The sequence below is a fragment of the Cantharellus anzutake genome (genome assembly GCF_015039405.1).
Source record: "Cantharellus anzutake strain C23 chromosome Unknown EI90scaffold_19, whole genome shotgun sequence".
In the NCBI taxonomy this organism is placed as follows: Eukaryota; Fungi; Basidiomycota; class Agaricomycetes; order Cantharellales; family Hydnaceae; genus Cantharellus; species Cantharellus anzutake.
The window spans coordinates 1,160,476-1,182,371 of NW_024066969.1; the positions used below are offsets into that span (position 1 = coordinate 1,160,476).

The following is a 21,896-nucleotide window of genomic DNA, read 5'->3' on the forward strand; positions in this document are numbered from 1 at the left end:
CCATCCGTACTATGGGCTCGTCACGAAATTCCTGGCTGTCCTTCCACTGTAGGTTTTCCACTATTTTCCCGCATGTGAGACCCGATATTTCACCTGTTTTGGGGTGTCTGTGACCACCACCCCTACCGTCAAGACCCATTTTCAAGCATGATTCCATGTTCAGAATATAGCGTAAGAAACAACAACGGAAATTGCTGGAGTGCTCAGAGAAACAACAACAGAAATCACAGCGCATGGTTTCCGTCGTTATTTCTGGGAAGTAGACTCTGATCGGAGACGTCGAAAAAGTCCCAGTTCAGAAATATCAGCGGAAAGTAGAGGACTGCTATTCCCGCGACTAGGAACATCAGGAGAAACCACAGCTCGGAACGTAGTGAGTGATTGTGGAAAGAGCTGTGGAAATTTTGGCTTAAACGTGATCATTTGGTACAGAATCACCCTTAGATATACCGTGAAGCTACACACATTCTCTAACACAGTTGAATGAGGTGCATATAGGTGCAAGAAAACAGTCAATGTCTAAAAGCATAGCCATAGGCAGAGAGAGTCTGCAAGAGACGTGTAAAATCAGCAACTCAGGCTCGTACACAACTTGAGACACCAATTTTGATGGTTCACGCACCACATCGTAACGATAAGTAGCCAAGATGCCCGACGGATTTATCGTGAGATAGATAACCTGGTCCTCCCAATATTTCCACACGATTGATAGCGTTAGGCTCGCTGTGCAGAAGTGGCCCAAGTGAGTATCGCTGTGCAAATATGAACAGAGAGGCCCTTCACCACCAAGGGTATGAATCCATGAACGGAATAAAGGAGACACTTACTGTGATTACTATCCACCCAATTGGCCGTGATATTCTTAGTTGTAGGATCGTAATCCCAAATCGCCGTCTCATAGTGCTTGTTATCAACGGAAACTGCGCCACCAGACTTAGGGGTGTCATTGGCTTGGGCTGCAGTTGGCAAATTGATAGAATTGGATTGGGTTAGGTGGCGAATGCTCCCGGACCGACGTACTTTGCACTGAAGATCCCAAAATAGCATAGTTCCCCTTCCCCTTACCGAGTTCAACCCCCGGATCGATGAGACCTGCCAAATAGGGATAAGCACTCGAAGTGTTCTGGAGAATTGCATTTGTAAATCAAATTCAATAGTAAACAGAGGAAGAAAAGATAACGCACTGTACCACTCCGGAAGCTTGCGCTATGACTGATGCCATTTTGATGAAATGAGGTCGAGAAAAGATCGCCCTCCCGATCTACTGTGTACCTATCAATCAAGAGGCAGGTGTCAACTCAGATGTGGCATGACTGAAGAAATCGGACGAAACACCCACCGATTGCCAGTGGAGCCGGAGCTCAGCGCGAGGTATCCAAGTAAGCTTCCATTATTCGCGGAATTTACTCGAATTCTTCCGCTCCAGACGTATGTGTCGCTGCCCTCTGCCCTTTTGGCAGCTGGAGATCACACCGCATTAGAGTCACGCCATACATCTTCGTGCTACACGTCAGTGAAGGTGGCTGCAGACTTACTCTCAGTTCGTGAAGCTTCAATATCCCACCTCCTAGCTGGCGGTAAAAGAGGCAAGCCCCTCGCGAGTCGCTTCGCGTTCGTTTCTCCGTGCACAGGGTCCCGGAGCTGAGGCGCAAGGCGGCGTAACACCTGCCGTTGGGGAAAGGGGAAGGCGAAGATGGAAGCAGTGAAGAGGAGAAGCAAGAAAAGAGCGGCGCCCTTGAACATGTTGGAAAGCCCCGCCGTAGCCTGAGGGCAGAACAAAGGAGGCGAGGGAGTTGCTCTGGTTGCGACTCGCTGGTACAAGCGACCCAGCCAAGCCCTTAAGTAAATGAGGAATCCCAGGTAATGGAAGAAATGGAAAAACCTTAATGGCGAAACATTAAATATATTGATCCCGCTTAATCCTCCATATTTGTGCCAGTGGGCACGTATCGACATTATCAGTACTAGAATAGTTGCGCAAGTGCACAGAATCGCAGCAAGTTGCGCGTCCAGCAATCTGGGGTGCGACCATCATTCGGGTGTTATGTTTGTCGAAAGGAAAGGTAGGCGTGGACGGAACCGACGTGATCAGCTAAGAAAGCAGCCAATGAAAAGCCATTTGCGTCACACATGCGTGAAGCGAAGTCAGACAGGAGTCACCATTCATATGGTGGAGAGGAGATGGGGATGAAAGCCATTAGCGACAGGCACAAGCTGCCAGGCAGATACCATGACCAACTTCTGTAACAAGCTGCATCCTATCAGCACTCCTTAGTATGCTCGGCAAGTGGGCTGCGATCGAGTCCCTGGTTCATAAGAAGGTCTCGCTAATAACCTTGAACGGACCCCTGGCAACACTGGGTCTGAATTGAAGATGATCAATATATTATTATTGCCCCATAGCTCCTCAGCCGGGATTGCCCCATTTGATGGGAACTCATGTAGCCATTACTCTGCACCAGAGTCACTCGATACCGATATTAGTAAATTTCTGACGCTGAAACTGCTGAAATTTATTTCCTTTTTGGTCGTTCTGTGTAACGCTTTGTACGTCATTCGCTTTCCTCTTTTGTGTCTCACATCACGTTTTCTTTTCTGCTTTGCGGTGTTGGCCGACTATACATATTTGTCTATTTGTCCCCCTTGCTCTACTTTTACATTCTTTATCACATGGTCTCTTTTTTTGATTTCTACTACATAACAATCACCTTGGACAACCGATATCTAGGCCTATAGAGGGGGGTTCTCAGGACGTTCAAAGAGGGCCTAGAGGCCTCTTTTGTATGGGAACATCCCGGGATGTCCTGAGATGTCCTGAGAATTCACTTTCAATTCAAACATTCCGTCTGGGATGTCCGTAATTCAAACTGAAGTCACATGTCTGTTGCTATCCACTTCTGTAGCTGTGTGCATCCTAGAAATTGCCGAATCATGAGTTGGAGTGATAATACGAAATAAAGAGGAATTTTAGAGGAATTTATTGCAAAAAAACCGATGGAAAATGGTTGAGAACTGATGGAGAAATGCCCAATTCTCGGTTCACTCAACACCGCATGGGAGTGGCATGCGTGGGAAATGACATGCAAGGTCAAAGCTTAGTGCTTCTCAGATGTCGAAAAAATACGAGAAAATATGTAAAGTTTACTTTGAAGACATGTATTGCAGTGTGCAAACTTTGAGGACATTTGAACTACTATTCAGCAAGATAGGGGAAATGCACGATATATTCCCCGCTCCTCCCATACTATCTTGCTCATTTTTCCATCATTTTGAATGAGACCAGCTGCATTGGAAAGCTAAGGTTTAGTATAGTTGAATGGTGTAAGGTTAGCACGGTTATGGGGACCATTTTCAGTTCCCAAGCAGGATTCTCATGCATAACATAACTTTCAACTTCTTACCCCATGATCTCCACAACTACGCCTTTAAAACAAACCTTCTTATGCTCGATCGATAGAGCGGGATTATTTCTCCTATCACGAAGATTTTTGTGCTGATTGGATCAATATTAGTAGAGATTCTTGCATGTGGTCCATTCAACACCATGCTGAATCTCACATGGACTTGACAGCACCTGTCAAGAACCACTGGGCCAATTTGAATAGAATTGAGCTTGTTGGAAAGCTGAAGGGGAGGAGAGGTTATTGGAGCTCAAAAAAAGGCATGAAAGGGGACGGTTTGGTTTTGCATCGACCTTCTTTCATATCAGGCTGCTCCAGCAGTATTTCCCCCATACATCCCCCATTTCTTCATTCAATTTCCACATATTTTGTATCATTAGAAAGCTGTCATCCAAACGAATCGAAGTAGGCTGTAGCGGAGAGATTTAGTGCAGCCATTGTGGAAATCGTCAACTTTATTCATTGTGTGGCCATCAATCAGCATAATTTGCGAATATATTGACAAACCTGCCATTGATTTCTCTCAAAATTGGTACTGTAAGAAAAGTATACTCCACGGGCACTCACAATATTCTTTCATATTTTTAAGACTCCTGAGAGACTCTGGATGTCGACCTTTTCCCTTTTCCCACGCAATCCATGCTTGGTGAATATTCATGACAACACATGTTAGAACTTGGATGTGGTTATATATGCTTACATGTGACATAACATGTGTGTTCTTCCTAGCTATTAAGTTATAAATTTCCTCTTACCCAGAGCTTGTATGTACTTTTAAGTGATGGAAAGAGGAGAATCTTCCAAATCGGTGGAGATTTGACAGAGATGCCAGCCTCTCAAGCAACCCATAGTGCATGGGAAAGGGGCTTGCACATACCAGAGATAATGGTTATCTACAATGGCTCGTAAAATCTCAAAAATCTTTATAAGCATTAAAAATCCCTTTGAAAACACCACAGCAAAGTATAATTCCATAAATGCTCGAAATCATTGAGAAACATTGCCCACCTCAGCCTTAATTTCGATAATTTTGATTTATCTTTTCCATTTTCCTGTCTACTATTTATGTAAATAGCCATATGTACAACTTCCCCTAACATCGTGGGGCACATAGTTATCCCACAGTCCATTTTTGGCAGCGAGCCGCATCACCAGGACATCCCAGGATGTCCACATTGAAATAGGCCATTTAGGCCCTATTTGAAGTGTAAAAAATCACCCCTTGATAGGGTGGGTTAATTGGCTGACTAGCCTGATAACAATTCCCTTCCATTACTCCCCACTCCTTTTCCACTCCCACTCGACTTTGGTTTTCCTGTTAAGCCATTCTAACTGCTTATCTTCCTCCTCTAGCACTTCGCATGGTGTCATTGTAAACAACAAATCTTTGAAGTCACATATCAAGTGGATGTTTGCTTGCCCTCTTGCACATGATAATGTCATGTATGCATTGAATGGTGTCAATGCTCCCCTAGGTGGTGTGCCGATGTCTGCCCACAAATACTCAATCATCTGTCCTTGTGCCTGATAGTCTGTGAATGCATATGCCAAATCCATCATGATCTGGTGACATTGCACTTTCTTCTTTTCACCCTTACTTGTGAATAAATCCAAGGAGCGTACTGTTGGAAAAATGGGTATGGTGTTTGCAGTAACTCGTGAAAAGTGATAGATGCTCCATGGGATTTTTTGAAATTTCATGGATTTTCATGGATTTTCATGGAGTTCCATGAATTTTCTGACAAATTACATGACCTTTATAGCCTCCCATGGGTGGTCATGGGCTTCTGTGGATGTTCATGGACTCCCATGGGCATTCATGGACACCCATGGATGCTGTCATATCCATACACTCCTGACCTCCACTCCGGGCTCCTGTCATATCCATCCCCGGCCATCGACTTCCGGTCCCTCTGATTCCTCCGTTCCAACTCTGCTCCTCCCTCACTAACCTCGGAGCCCCCGTTATTCCGCAATCCTCTCGGTACCCCTCGATGGTCACCACCCCCTCATTTCAATTTATTACCTACGCCTCCCTAAGTACGGAGCCCCGAAGACTTCCGGACAGCTCCGACGTCCACTAGCGCACCCCCGCCTCCGCTGGGCAATACACTCGCCTGCCCTGCAGAGTCCACCTTTGGGCTTATCCCTCCTTTCCGTTTCTGGGTTATCGCCTGCCTTTCCGCTAACCCCGCGAACCGACTCATCGGTAATATTCAGTCGGCTAATGGTTAAACCCTGTTAGCTCCGCTCCGTTCGGCTCTGCCAATTGCGGAACCGTCTCCGCTGTAACCATATATATATCCCACTTGTACATAGGTTACGCCCCAGTAGAAAAATCAACTAGAGTTACCCCCCTAGGTTCTAATTGCCAGTCAGTAAGTTAGGGCACGGACGTGTCACTAGGCACAGCGCTCTTGGCAGAAGTCGCTGAGGCCGAAGCCCTCCGTTACGGAGACATTCCTCTCGAATCTGGTCTCTGACAGCTCCCGGAACTCTGAAACCGACTCCGGAGCCCTACTTCCCTTCCATCACCTTCTCCTTGCTGACTCCCAAGAGGTTATCCCACCTCTGGCTCTGACACCACCTTTGGTCCGACTCCGGATCATTCTGGGTCTGACCTCAACCTCAACACCTTCCAGACAAGGCAACACCTATGCTCCTGACTCTGGACCTCTGCTCCAGAATCCCGTTTGCATCTCCGTCTCCGGAACCTCCGGTCTTAGCTCCAACCTCAGACTTTGACCCCACCTCCGCTTATACCCATTGTATTGGTTAGCTCATTCCATTTAATTACCTTTGCCAATATTCCGGAGTTTAACTTCCGAGTTCGGACTTTCCGGACTTACTTCAGACCTTGCAACTATTGCATTGCTCCATTCAATTCCGCTATTCTCCCTCATTCCTATTTGGGCTGCTGCTTCCTTTCTATTCAGTCAGCTGGCCATTCCCCACTCCCATCCTCCTTCCTTCCTCCTTGGGCCTTGGCCCTTCACTCCTCCTTTGGGAAACACCATTGAGTCAAACCCTTGACCCTCGGTGTTGTTCCTCATTCCAGCTCCCTTTGTCTCCTTTCGGAGTACCCTTGCTCCTTTTGATTCCAGACCCCTCCTTATATACAATGTACATAGTAACTTGTACCCTCAGTCCGAAATCGACTTGATTTCCCCTCAAGAGACTTCCCCTCTGCTAGATCCGAAATTAGGGACCCCTAGGACAACCAGCAATGGCACAGTGCTCCGCATGAGTCACTGAGGCCAAGGTCCTTCCACGCTAAATCTCCGATTCCATTCCGGAGTTGTCTGAATCCACCTGATCTAACAGGCTCCTCACATGTACCTGTGATTGGTTGTAAGGATTGTATTCCCCTTAACCTTAATCCCCTCATTAATAATATATTATGGCATGTACTGATGGACTGGGAGTGTGAGGCTACACCAGTGCTTAAACAAGCACACCAACATATTCAGTGGACACTCACAGTTGTGGCACAAAAATCAAAGTTCATATTTATTATTATAGAAATCAGATTTTCCCATTTTTAACCTCTTATAAGCTCTGTGGAGTACAGTATCCCATGCCATGTAAATAGTTAGTATCCAACAAACTATCATTACACAAAACCTGACCCAACCATGTTATTGTAAACCAAGCTCTCACAACCTCTGCCACATTGTCAGGGCCCAGCACCCAAGCCCTGACCCCACACCACCTCCTCCCCTTCTCTACCAGTTGTTGTTTCACTGCCCTGTACACTTGTGTGAGCATGGAAGTGTGAGAAGACCTCCAGACACTGCCACAGTTCTGGGCAAGCAGCTCACCCAGAATGTTCCCATGGGTCACAGCCACAATTCTGGGCAAGCAACTTGCCCAGAATGTTCCCACACCCTCTGAGTACTGCCACCCGGACCCTCCCTATAGTCACACCGCTCAACTGGGGAACTGTACAGTCTTTCCTTTTATGGTGTCATGACCATGCATCCCGGCCCGTTAGCTGCCCGTCCCGATGCTGCCCGAGCCCATTCCCGCTATGCGAGCGTGAGCGCGAGCCCCGACCTCAGCCCTATCCTCCATGAGGACTCCCTGCTCACTTCCCCGCTTGCCCCTAGGCTCCCCTGCACCTGGCCGACTCCCCCACAGCCACACCGACCTCCCTGCCCCGAGTCTGCCTCTGGCACCGACCTAGCGTGACTCCGCGACATCGCCTACTCCGCTACGATACCATCACCGCTATCGCGGCCCTACACCCCTTCATTTATTTATCTGTTATTGTTTGTTTGACCCTCGGTCATTGCCAGTCGCTGTGTGGCCAACCCCGCTCTTTGTTCCTATTTGCTTCTGGACCCTTCGGCCTTCGGCCCGGGTCCACTTCTATTCATTCTATCTTCATATATATATCCTGTATACTACATTATAGTACCTCAGCTCTAATATCGATATGACCACGACCCCTAAGTCCTGACCCCAACAAGGCAACCCCAGTGAGTCCGAAATGAGGGCCAAGAGACAGCTAGGGGGCACAGCGCTCCCTTTAGAGTTGCTGAGGCCAAATGCCCTACCCCTGGGCCTTGTTCGTGGCATCACGGCCATCGTGGCCTATAGCGGCCCGCATAGGCAACCTTCGGTGCCGACCCCGGACCAGTGTCTAACATATGGGTGCCATGTGGGGAGTTGAGAAGGTTACCCTTCTTCTCAACTTAGTGCCCACATAGAGTGCCCATATAGCATAGGAGTACTTCTGGGTCCCATGACACACATTAATCTGTAGAATCATCCCTATGCTGACCCCCTATCCTGCACCCAATACCTATGGAAATGGACCAATTCAGCCCCATAGTTATAACATTTATACAGCCTCCTGTGAAGACATATAAAGGCTTTGGTTGGGTCCCCATGGGTCTCTATATTTTATGGAGTCCTGCAATTTCAACTGATATGTTCACTTGCTATTGTATTGTCAGGGCACCCCACCTGACCATACAACCTTGAAACCCCTCCCCCCAGTCTCCCCCCAGTATTTACAACCAGGAGCCCACATATGGACCCACAGGAAAAGTCACATGGGTTAGGCAACAAAGTTGCCTAGCCCATGAGACACCTTTTCCAAGCTGTGGGAATGCACCTGGCTTCTGCCTGCAGTCATGCTATAAACTGGCACAGTCCACTTCCTTTTATAGTAGCTTAGCAGGGATAGGGAAATTCTTCTCAACTCACTCCCCACTAAGCCCCCTCAGTGAGTTTGAGGAACTATGGTGTGAGGTCAGTGGGGGTTGCTCAGCACACCTGGCCATAAGTGGTACAATGGTGTATTCTTCAAAGTGGTACCAGAAGGTGCTGCTGGATCATGTGACTCAGGGGTGCAGGGCTAATGCCCTGACGTATGGGCAGGATCTAGTGCCCCACTGCCCCAAACTGTTAGAACTGGGCGAGGGCAGACGATTCTGGAGGGGAACTGGAGACTTAGCAAGGAGGGACCTTGGCCTCAGCAACTCATGCGGAGCGCTGTGCCATTGCTGTTTGTCCATTTGGTCCTTAATTTCATAGGTGTTGAGCAGGAAGTCTCTAAGGGGCATTTCAAGTCGATTTTAGACTAAGGGCCTAAAATGAGTATGTACAAGCGCTGGTATATAATGGAAAGGGCAAAAGCACAAGGAAACAAAGAAGGTCCGAATCGGAACAAAGGCATCTGAACGGGACAAAGGGAAAACGAAAGCGGAGCAGCACCGAAGGTCATAGGTTTAGAACCTGTGGTACATCTGAAAGGAGATAGGGAGGGCGAAGCCCAGAGGGGCAGGAGGATGAGGTGAAGTGGGGAGGATGACTAACTGGCTAGAATGGGAAGAAGCAGCAGTCTAAATAAGGATGAGGGGAAAGTGCAAAAGATACATTACAAGTGGCGAAAGTGCCAGGTATGATCCATGGAGCTCAGAGCTTATGGAGCTTAAGGAAGCGAGGTTGAAAGTCCAAGGAATGTTGGCAATGGTGTTTACATAGTATGAGGTCACCAATGCAATGGACTTAAGCTGAGGTGGGGTCAAAGTCCGAGGTCGGAATTATGATGGGATCTTGGAGCGAAGGTATGAGCGGTGTCTGAGTATGGGGTATGGGACAGCAGTGGGAGGTCGTAACTTGCTGGAGGTTTGGCGGAAGAGGGTCTGAGGGAGGAGAGAGGAGAGAGGAGTGGAGAGAGGAGTGGAGAGAGGAGTGGAGGAGAGGAAAGGTGTCAGGTCCGAAGGTGAGTATCGGAGCGGACGGAAGTAGGGTGGGAGAGTGGCAGAAGGGTGGAGGTGTCGTGAGGAGTAAGAGGAGGAAGAGGAGGAGGGTGGCAAGAAGGAGTGGTGTTCGTTCTGAGGTGAGCATCAGAGCGGATGGAGATAAGGTAGGAGAAGGACGGAAGGGTGGAGGTGGCATGAGGGGTGAGAGGAGGAGTGGTGTCAGGTCCGAAGGTGAATATCGGAACAGATGGCGGTAGGGTAGGACTCTGGAGGTGGTGAAGATGGGGTCCGGGAGTCGGATCAGGATCGGGTATGTACAGATATGACACAAACACTGCATGCACCCAACTCTGAGGTCAGGCTGCCCCTGAGTGAGGGCTGAGTCCTGGCAAAAATATGTTGTTGTTCATGCACTTTCATGGACCTCTGCAAACCCCCATAAACATCCATGAACATTCATGGACCCTTCTAATAACACTTGTGTGAGCTCCCATGGGTATTCATATTCATGGGCATCCATGGGCATTCATGGCACCCATGGAATTCCATGGACATTGGAAGATAATGTTGTACATGGGCTTTCATGGGCTTCCATGGAAACTGTTAGAACGGGCGGATTCAGATGACTCCAGAATGGAATTGGAGACTTAGCGTGGAAGGACCTTGGCCTCAGCAACTCATGCAGAGCGCTGTGCCATTGCTGGTTGTCCTAGGGGTCCCTAATTTCGGATCTAGCAGAGGGGAAGTCTCTTGGGGGAATTCAAGTCGATTTCAGACTGAGGTTACAAGTTACTATGTACATTGTATATAAGGAGGGGTCCGGAATTAGAAGGAGCAAGGGTACTCCGAAAGCAGACAAAGGGGGCTGGAAGGAGGAACAACACCGAGGGTCAAGGGTTTGACTCAATGGTGTTTCCCAAAGGAGGAGTGAAGGGCCAAGGCCCAAGGAGGAAGGAGGGAGGATGGGAGTGGGGAATGGCCAGCTGACTGAATAGAAAGGAAGCAGCAGCCCAAATAGGAATGAGGGAGAATAGCGGAATTGAATAGGACAATGCAATAGTTGCAAGGTCTGAGGTAAGTCTGGAAAGTCCGAACTTGGAAGTTAAACTCCAGAATATTGGCAAAGGTAATTAAATGGAATGAGCTAACCAATACAATGGGTATAAGCGGAGGTGGGGTCAAAGTCCGAGGTTGGAGCTAAGACTGGAGGTTCCGGAGATGGAGACGCAAACAGGATTCCGGAGCGGAGGTCCGGAGTCGGGAGCATAGGTGTTGCATGTTTGTCTGGAAGGTGTCGAGGATGAGGTCGGACCCGGAATGTTCCGGAGTCGGACTGAAGGTGGTGTTGGAGCTGGAGGTGGGATAACCTCTTGGAAGTCGGCAAGGAGGAGGTGGCAGATGGGAAGTAGGACTCTGGAAGTCAGGTTCGGAGTTCCGGGAGCCTGGAGTGGAGGTCGGAATTGTACGGATATGACAGAAACCCATGGAAACCCATGGGAGATATTACACTTTTCAGATGTTATTTGGTGTTTGCTCCAAGGTTTTTGATGTCTGCTCCTCAGAAGTGTTCCAGCCTCACCAACACACAGCTTGGTGGATATTTCATTTCATGAATCGCTGACCTTTGTGTTAAATCTTCCCATGGATCTGCCCAGATGCTCATGACTTCTCCTTGTGCCCCATTTGCGATATCCATGTCTGTATTGATGTTTGTGGTGATTATGACTTTGCCTGCCAACTGCCAACTCCACGATTGGTTGTAACCCTCCTTGATGCTTCAATTGTGCCAAGTTGTCAGGGGACAACTCCCAGGTCCCCATGACTCTCCCCTATAGTCCACAGCCTCTGGTGTAACCAGCCCTATCTAGGGCACAACCTACTACTACTGTGGGTAAGGAGATGAATACATAAACAGTAGGTTGTTGGAGAATATAATATGTTCCCAATAGTATAGAGTTTAACAGCCTATACCGGCATGGCTCAAGGGCGAGTAGTGTATGGATGCATGCTAGAGGTCCTGGGTTCGATACCAGGCTTGTCCATGATTTTATGTCCTTGCCATGTGACCTGGATTTGAAGCCATTTGAATTGGAGCTCTGGATAAGTCCAGTAGTCGCACCGGATACAATTTCGACATAGGTAAGGTACACTTGCCTACTGTGGGTAAGGAGATGAGAAGGAAGCTAACTTCTCATCTTCCCACAGTGGCCACAATATCAGGAACACTTCCGGGGATACCTGGAAGTCACATGAGGGCAGGATCATGCGGCACATGGAGCATGCAGCATGGGAAGTACGTGTGGGAAGTGTAGCAGGTTCGGATGCAGGTCCGGGTCCAGGCTAGTCAGGGAGTGTGCCCTGACAAAGAGGTTGTGAAAGGGTGGACCCTGTGGGAAGATTACATGTATCAGGGAGTGGAATTTGAAGAATACTCCCTGTATGAGTTTGTAGCAAATACCTACAAAGAAAAAAGCAGGAAAGCATGCCAAGTGCAGGGGAGATGCAGGGAACATGAGGAAGGGGATGACCAAAAAACATACAGAGTGGTTATCTAGCAGGGCATCCTTTCCACAATGTGAAGCAATGCATAAAAAGAGGAGAAGGCCATAACACAGTCATCGACATCAAACGAGCTGTTAGATGAATGGGCGGAGTTGTCCAGAAGTGGAGAAGGGACTCAGGAGTGGAGGGACCTTGGCCTCAGTGACTCAAGTGGAGTGCTGTGCCACTGCTTGTTGGTCCTTAACTTCAGGTTAGCAGGGGGAGTCTCTTTGGGGGACAATCCAGTTGTCATGGTCATCGTCGATTTCAGACTGGGGTACAGGAAACTAAGTACAGAGTGTATATATAATAATACAGGAGTGGAGTCAGAGGACCCAAAGGGAACAAAGGGGGACTGGAAGAGGGAACAACCACAAGGGTCAAGGGTTGGAACTCTATGGTGCTTCCCAAAAGGGCAAGGCCAAGAGGGGAAGGAGTAGAGGGGGTTGTGGGGAATGACAGCTGACTAATATGGAAAGGAAGCAGCTGTCTAAATAAGGAAGAGGCAACAAGAGGATTAAATGACACCATACAGTAGAGACTGCAGGGTCCAGAGTAAGTTCCAGAGGTCCAGAGTCGGAAGTCTAAGTCCGGAATATTGGCAAGATGTAATAAATGAAATGTAATAAGGAATACAAGGAGATAAGACAGAGGAGGAGGTCAAAGTCTGGAGGCAGAGATGTGACTGGAGTTCTGGAGGTGGAGGTGCAATGGGGTTCCGGTACAGGAGTCTGGAGCTGGAGGTATGGAGCATCACAAACTCTGGTCTGGAAGGTACGAGGTTGGGATCGGACCCAGAATAAACCGGAGTCAGATTGGAGGTAGTGTTGGATGTTGTGTTGGAGCCAGAGGTAGAGTGGGCTCTCAACAATCAACAGGGGGAGGAGGAGAAGGAGGATGTGGAGTTCTGGAGGAGGAGATGGAGGTCCAGAAACAGGAGCGGAGGTCCGGAGTTGTATGGATATGACAGGAGCCTGGTTTCCCCAGAGGACAAGGGAAGGGGAGAACAGCATGTATCATGCAAGCATGCTCATGATGTGGAAGCCATGGCAGGGGAAAGAGGACCTGAAGCAAAGGGAACAAACATGGGAAAGAGCCTATGCTGAATTCGAAGAGAGTCAGCCCGGAATGAAACACATTGCATCCAACGTGCAATATCGGTATGAGTGCAAGGATGCAGCAGATCAAGACCAAGACTATGCAGACAATTTGGTGGAAGGCAAGGCAATGAAGGAGGAAATGTGGAAAGTGATGAAGTGTCAGGGCACACCCACCTGACCTGGCTCCACCCGCCCTCACCTGGTATCCCGCTTATCTCTATTCCCCACCCTCCATCACCATTCTCCATTTCTCATTCTTCTTTCCTTTTATTCTCTATTCTATATCTATCTACATGGACAACCTTTCTCCATTCTATGTATCATTGACCCACCTGCAACGTGCACATGACACACCCAGCCCCAGATGACCCGGATGGCTTCATGGTGCAACCCAGCACATGTGCGTGCAGCACTGTCAGGGCCCAGCCTCAGACTCGGAGGCTCCCTGACCTCAACCCCCATCTGACCTGTCCTCACACTATGCAGGGCATGAGATGTATAGTAAAAGAAAGTGAAATATGTACACTTGCCTATGCAGGGCATGAGATGAGAAGAAGGGTAAAGGTCTCATCTCCCTGCATGGTTGCTATATAAAGGAATGGGTCACATGCCCACAACTATACAGCTCCTAGAGTTGTGAGTGTGACCCAGAGGGAACATCCAGGTGGCAGTGCCCAGTAAGCGTGGGAACATTCTGGGTGAGCTGCTTGCTCAGAAAGTTCCCACGCTATCCCATGTGCATGTGTACACAACACACAAAGGCAACAATCAAAGAATAAAGGGAGTAAAGTAGGTGGGGAGTCCAGGGCACCCTGAGGCAGGGTGCTGAACCCTGACTAGCATACACCCCCAGGATCCCCCATGGGGACACCCAGGTGACTGCAGCTGTATGCAGGGTGACGTGGCAACCTCATGTGACCCAAGCCGCATGTACATAAATGTACCTGGAGTGGGAACCGAAGAGGTAACCTTCTTCTCACCATTCCCACTTCAGTCTAAGTGGCCAGGGACCATCGTCCGCATTGGGCCTGTCAGTACATTGTAGGAGAAGTAACAGTCACCCTATGAAAACTCATTATGGAAATATGTCAGATAAACCATGAAAAACCCCATACAACAAGTAGATAAAATAGAAGAACCTGAATTTTAACGAGTTTTTTTGAATTATTACGACTACATACGATAAATCGGAAGAAAGAAAATTAATAAAAATACTTCAAGCTTAGCACCAACAAGACGGAATGCTCGGGGAAATTTATAGCAAATATTAAACAAGGAACTAGGTCAATCGAGCAAGATTTGACTATAAAATCAACCAGAGAACCTCCACGGAAACTACTTTCCCACACCCGCACACGTAGCCGAGGATGGAAGTACCACAGAACAAGGATTCCTTAGGAACCAATGCAAAATTCAAAGTTGTGTTTATAATAGGAAATGTAGATGTCTCCCAGGTGGGCCCAGTAAGGGTGATTTCAGGGAAGAATACCTATAGATGATGGAGATATGACCAAAACTCTCGGAAAACAAGGACAACATTCAAAAGGAAAGCACGAAGAACAAGCAGTAACTACCGAGACAAGCTTGATGGCCCATTAGAAAGGAAGGGATCTATTCTTAATCCACCCAAATTTTCATAATAAAAGGTTCACACATCAATGAGATATTCATTAACGGGATGAGAGATATCAAAGTCATGGCTCAGGGAAAAGACAACGTTCACGCATGATCCATATTTAAAACACATAACAAAATTTACATGGAAAATATTATAAATTGGAAACTATCGTTATGCAAGGTTTCAGCCCAAACGGTCCAGCCGTTGTGAAGTTACACCAACAATGGGAATATAGAAATTTGCATCATGCTTAAAGACACGTGAGGGTGGCGATGTGAAGGGAACTGGCTGTCAGAACTGAGATCTGCACTTCAGCAGATCGCGAAGACTAATTTCTGTCCAAATAAGGAAGACCCTGGTCAAAACAAAGCACAGAAAGTACAAAACCACCTTAGATCATGAGGGAAAAATCTGAAATAAATCATGGAAGCCTGTATTGAGGATACAAACACCCGCACATACAATAAATTCCGAACAATTAAACAGAAACGGCACCCGCATACAAACAAGTACGAGAACAACACACATGATTACCAAATGTGCATGTGAACTTTTGCTAACTCGACAAATACCGAGAAATAGAGTACAACTTTAGTACCATTGGAAAGGTGGGAATAAATGAAAATTTATGATGCCGAGAACGTGAAAAACCATTCAGAAATGAATAAGATACAAGGACATGAAGCTAGTAACCTGAATACGCACAGGAAGACAGCTTCTAGAGGTCCAGAGCCCCAAATAAAATACATAGAAATATGATATCTTCGAGGACAACCTATTATAACAACAAACAATACATACGAAGGACTAGGATGCAATAATACAAAGGGGAATTAGGGGAGATGGACAAAATCCATGAAATCCACTAAACTATGACGGACCATGGCAGGAATTTTAGGGAACAATATCTAAACCTGAATAATTCACTCATTTATCATTTCAAGTTTCATTTCAACTAAATGTCACCAGATAAAAATGGAACAAATCAGCTGAAGGTCTCAGCACAGCCGTACATGCAGTAATGTGAAGTTTGAATTCAGAATGACTGAGTCATAGCAAACTTAATGGTAAATATGAGGAATTTGAAATAGAAAACTGCGACAAATGCAGCACAGTCAAGTTCTAATTAAACCATTAAAATAGCTTAGGTGAGGAAGGACAATAAGGATTTGACCGCAGTAGAGCACAGTTCAGCACAGCTGAGCACAGTAGAACTATAGTGTCATATCTGTACAATCCCAACCTCCGCTCCGGGCTCCCAGAACTCCGAACCTGACTTCCAGAGCCCTACTTCCCTTCCGTCACCTCCTCCTTGCCAACTTCCAAGAGGTTATCCCACCTCCGGCTCCAACACCACCTTCGGTCCGACTCCAGAACATTCCGGGTCCGACCTCATCCTCGACACCTTCCAGATGAGTACGCAACACCTATGCTCCCAACTCTGGACCTCCGCTCCGGAATCCCGTTCACGTCTCCGTCTCTGGAACCTCCGGTCTTAGCTCCAACCTCGGACTTTGACCCCACCTCCGCTTATACCCATTGTATTGGTTAGCTCATTCCATTTAATTACGTTTGCCAATATTCCGGAGTTTAACTTCCAAGTTCGGACTTTCCGGACTTACTTCGGACCTTGCAACTATTGCATTGCTCCATTCAATTCCGCTATTCTCCCTCATTCCTATTTGGGCTGCTGCTTCCTTTCTATTCAGTCAGCTGGCCATTCCCCACTCCCATCCTCCCTCCTTCCTCCTTGGGCCTTGGCCCTTCACTCCTCCTTTGGGAAACACCATTGAGTCAAAACACTTGACCCTCGGTGTTGTTCCTCCTTCCAGCTCCCTTTGTCTGCTTTTGGAGTACCCTTGCTCCTTTTGATTCCGGACCCCTCCTTATATACAATGTACATAGTAACTTGTAACCTCAGTCCGAAATCGACTTGAACTCCCCCAAGAGACTTCCCCTCTGCTAGATCCGAAATTAGGGACCCCTAGGACAACCAGCAATGGCACAGCGCTCCACCTGAGTCGCTGAGGCCGAGGTCCTTCCACGCTAAGTCTCCGATTCCACTCCGGAGTCGTCCAAATCCACCCGTTCTAACATATAGGGTGAAAAATTCATTTTTATTCAGTTTGAGGAAAATACATTGTAAATAAATCCTGTAAATACGAGGTAGAGCATGAAAAAGGAAGGCAACCCAAGGAGTATAAAAGGGAGACCCTTTCTGTGACTTTTCACCCCCCTCAGAGAAGTAAGAAAATAGAGTATTGTTTTTCTCAAGCATTTCTGGTTGTCACTCCAGTGCAAAAAAGTGATATACAGTTAAGATTGCCACTGTAGTAAAAGGCAGCAATTAAGGAGAGGAATATTAAGTAAATATTTCAACAGGAGAGCTGGTTAACACTCCATGTCATATCCGTGCATACCCGATCCCGACCCGACTCCCGGACCTCCATCTTCACCACCTCCAGAGTCCTACCCTACTGCTGTCCGTTCCGATATTCACCTTCGGTCCTGACACCACACCTCCTCTCACCCCTCATGCCACCTCCACTCCTCTGTCCTTCTCCTGTCCTATCTCTGTCCGCTCCGATACTCACCTCGGACCGAACACCACTCCTCTTGCCACCTTCCTCCTACTCCTCCCACTCCTCCACTTCCTCCTCACAACACCTCCACCCTTCCGTCATTCCCCTACCCTTCGCCCGTCTGCTCTGATACTTGCCTTCGGACCTGACACCTTTCCTCTCCTCCACTCCTCTCCCTTTTCCTCTTTCCTCTCTCTTCCCTCTGGCCCTCTTCTGCTGACCTTCTGCCAAGTTACAACCTTCCGCCGCTGTCCTGTACCTCGTACCCGGACACCACTCGTACCTTCACTCCAAGACTCTGTCATAGTTCCTACCTCGGACTTTGACCCCACCTCGGCTTTAGTCCATTGCATTGGTGACCTCATACTACGTAAACACCATTGCCAATATTCCTCGGACTTTCAACCCCGCCTCCATACTTTTGCGTTTCCCCCTCATCCCTATTTGGACTGCTGCTTCTTCCCATTCTAGCCAGTTAGTCATCATCCCCACTTCCCCTCATCCTCCTGCCCCTCTGGGCTTCGCCCTCCTTATCTCCTTTCAGATGTACCACAGGTTCAGCCCTATGACCTTTGGTACCACTCCACTTCTGTCATCCCTTTGTTCCTGTTCGGACGCCTTCATTCCGATTCGGACCCCCTTTGTTCCCTTGTGCTTTTGCCCTCTCCATATATATATCGGCACTTGTACATACTCGTTTTAGGCCTTAGTCTAAAATCGACCTGAAATGCCCCCTAGAGACTTCCTGCTTGCCTCCTATGAAATTAAGGACCAAATGGACAAACAGCAATGGCACAGCGCTCCGCTTGAGTCGCTGAGGCCAAGGTCCCTCCTTGCTAAGTCTCCAGTTCCCCTCTGGAATCGTCCGCCCTCGCCCAGTTCTAACACTCCAGATTTCAAAGTGTAAACACAAAACAGTTATTTTGCTACTGTTAAAACAAGCAATAAAAATAAGACAAAAATAAGACAAGGTCAAGGGACACTTCAGACACGATCTAAAACCATTAACTGAGTAGAATCTTTGAAAATTCACCAAGTAGAAGATTTAATTTAAGTTAAAATCCAAATTAAACGATCCTACACAGAATTACACCCAGACAAATTGAGAAATTACAATAGAGGAACAGCTCTGCAGGGCTTTGTTTATCTGTAAGTCAATCCTCAGAAACTTTTAGACTAACCCATGAAATAGAACTAGCCAAAACACTCGGATTGGTACTATAATTACAACAAATATTACTAGTACACTTCCCCATCCTAACTAAAGAACCAGGGAACAGCTTGGTGGTGGTCTCATTTGAACCTCCCAACTGACCTTCCTTCGTTCTCTCCTTCAATGTATGCCTGCTCCACACCCCATGAGGGCCCCAGTGCCAGGCGTTACATCCGGGCCCCGTCCCCAGATGCGTCCCCAACATGAAGAGGATGGAGAAGATGACAGAGAGGAGGAAGGTGGAAACACAAGAATTGAAGGGAAAAGCATGGATGAAGGAGATGAAAGGGAATCGACGATTCATTGCCACATGCAAGCTGACCAAAGAGGTATTGCATGCGAGACAGGCAGTGGAAATTGCAAGGCGATGCAATGTCATCCCAGAGGACAGATAACATGGGAGTCACATGAGGAAATGATATGACTAGCCGAGCATGAAGACATGGCATGGTTCAATGCATGGTTGTTGGCGATGACACAGAATCATGTTGCAGAGGAAGGTGGAGAAGGAATGCTCACACAAACAATTGCAGTGACAACTTTGGAAGAAGCGCTGAACGGAATGCACGAGAGGAGCAACGATTTCATGTGGCAGACAATTGAAATGCTGACAGAAAGCAGCAATGCATCCAATGATGTAGATGTCTCAAGCCTACATGAAGATCAGCTTTGTGCATATGCAATAGTAACACCTTGAAGTGAGGATTCATGGAGAGGATGCAGAACAATTGCTGATGCTCCTGACTGGGGAAGGTGGGACAGGGAAGTTGCAAGTGATTCACAGTATTTGGCAATACTTCAAGAGCCGTGGCATGGAAGGGCAATTGGCCCTAGGCACATACACAGGAATCGCTGCCAGTCTCATAGGAGGGAAGACACTTCACATGTTGTTCAGATACCTCATAATTGATGAGTACTCAATGGTATCCCGATCACTGATGGCTTGCCTCTCTACAATAATGGGGCTAATCAAGGCCCACAATGGGGAGGAGGAGAGGAGCCACATGCCATGGGGAGGATTGAATGTGATAATTTGCGGGGACTTCAGTTCAAGCCCGTTGTGCAGAAAAGCAGTGCAGCTTTGTACTGGCCAATATTGGTGGCACAGGATATGGGAGAGGACATTACAGGGTCAGAGCTATACCAACTATTTACCACAGTGGTGTGCTTGACACAGCAAATGCGAGTCCAAGATGCGGAGTGGACTGAATTCCTTCAATATGCACGACATGGGAAATGCACAACTTCACACTTGAAGATGCTTCGGAGACTCCTTGTGACATCAAGGGATTGTCCCCCAACAAATGCGAAGGAGGCCCCCTGGAAGGAAGCCATATTGGTGATGCCCCGACACACAGTGAGGGTCTTGTGGAATGAGCAAGCAATGCGACAGCATTGCAGAATGACAGGCAGACGGTTGTACAACTTTCATGTGGAAGACACAATTGGGGGGTGACCATTAACGATACGCAAGGAGTGGGCAATGGCATGGCATGTGCTGAAGGATAACAGTTATAGTGGCAGGCTGAAGTGTCAAGGTGGACTGGCAAGGAAAGCGCCCCTGGTGGAGGGATGCAAAGTGATCATCACCACAAATCTGGATACTGACATGGATATCACAAATGTGGCAAGAGGAGAGGTCATCAAAATATGGGCAGATCCTCGAGAAATCATAACGACAGCAATCAACAGTGTTGTCAGGGTTCAGCACCCTGCCCTAGGGTGCCCCAGACTCCCCAACCAATCCCTTCCTTCCATTCCTTCATTGTTGCCTTGTTGTTGCCTTTCTGTGTTGTGTATCCACGTGCATGGGATAGTGTGGGAACTTTCTGAGCAAGCAGCTCACCCAGAATGTTCCCACGGGTCACAGCCACAGTTCTGGGTGAGCAACTTGCCCAGAACATTCCCATGCTTACTGGGCACTGCCACCTGGATGTTCCCCCCGGGTCACACTACACAACTCTAGGAGCTGTATAGTTGTGGGCATGTGACCCACTTTATATAGCAACCATGCGGGGAGATGAGACCTTTACCCTTCTTCTCATCTCATGCCCTGTGTTAGATCAGGCGGATTCGGATGACTCCGGAGTGGAATCGGAGACTTAGCATGGAAGGACCTTGGCCTCAGCGACTCATGTGGAGCGCTGTGCCATTGCTGGTTGTCCTAGGGGTCCCTAATTCCGGATCTAGCAGAGGGGAAGTCTCTTGGGGGGAAATCAAGTCGATTTTGGACTGAGGTTACAAGTTATGTACTATGTACATTGTATATAAGGAGGGGTCCGGAATCAAAAGGAACAAGGGTAGGATGAAAGGAGACAAAGGGAGATGGAAAGAGGAACAACACCGAGGGTCAAGGGTTTGACTCAATGGTGTTTCTCAAAGGAGGAGTGAAGGGCCAAGGCCCAAGGAGGAAGGATGGAGGATGGGAGTCAGGAATGGCTAGCTGACTGAATAGAAAGGAAGCAGCAGCCCAAATAGGAATGAGGGAGAATAGCGGAATTGAAATGGAGCAATGCAATAGTTGCAAGGTCCGAAGTAAGTCCGGAAAGTCCGAACTCGGAGGTTAAACTCCGGAATATTGGCAAAGGTAATGAGCTAACCAATACAATGGGTATAAGTGGAGGTGGGGTCAAAGTCCGAGGTCGGAGCTAAGACCAGAGGTTCCAAGACAGAGATGTGAACAGGATTCCGGAGTGGAGGTCCGGAGTCGGGAGCATAGGTGTTGCATGCTTGTCTGGGTGTCGAGGTTGAGGTTGGACCCGGAATGATCCAGAGTCAAACCGAAGGGGGTGTCGGAGCCGGAGGTGGGATAACCTCTTGGAAGTCGGCAAGGAGAAGGTGATGGAAGGGAAGTGGGGCTCCGGAGTCAGTTTCGGAGTTCCGGGAGCCCGGAATGGAGGTCAGGATTGTATGGATATGACACCCCACATAGGCAAGTGTATATATTTCACTCTCTTTTACTATACATCTCATGCCCCGCATAGTGTGAGGACAGGTCAGATGGGGGCTGAGGTCAGGGAGCCTCCGAGTCCAAGGCCGGGCCCTGACAAGTGTTCAAGACATGAAATACCCACCAATGTGCATTGTGGTGAAATTGGATAGATACCGAGGAAAGTGCATCCAAGGGTTGGAAGAGGGAACAATCCCCATATTTCCGATTCTTTGATCTTTCGACATATTCATGCCAAATGGTGACAAAAAGAAGGTCCACTGATGCCAGATCACG

At 47.9% G+C, this 21,896-nt stretch overlaps 1 protein-coding gene across 1 annotated transcript; it reads right to left on the minus strand.

Moving 5' to 3' along the window:
- Window positions 1–484: 484 nt before the first annotated feature.
- On the minus strand, window positions 485–1,859 carry EI90DRAFT_3054658 (uncharacterized protein). Its single transcript, XM_039060101.1, has 7 exons — window positions 1,536–1,859; window positions 1,340–1,460; window positions 1,185–1,272; window positions 1,021–1,123; window positions 828–956; window positions 623–723; window positions 485–548 (listed from the first exon to the last, which is right to left on the minus strand). The coding sequence occupies exons 1-7, from the start codon at window positions 1,741–1,743 to the stop codon at window positions 513–515; spliced, it is 786 nt and encodes a 261-aa protein (XP_038917151.1). The 5' UTR covers window positions 1,744–1,859; the 3' UTR covers window positions 485–512.
- Window positions 1,860–21,896: the final 20,037 nt, after the last annotated feature.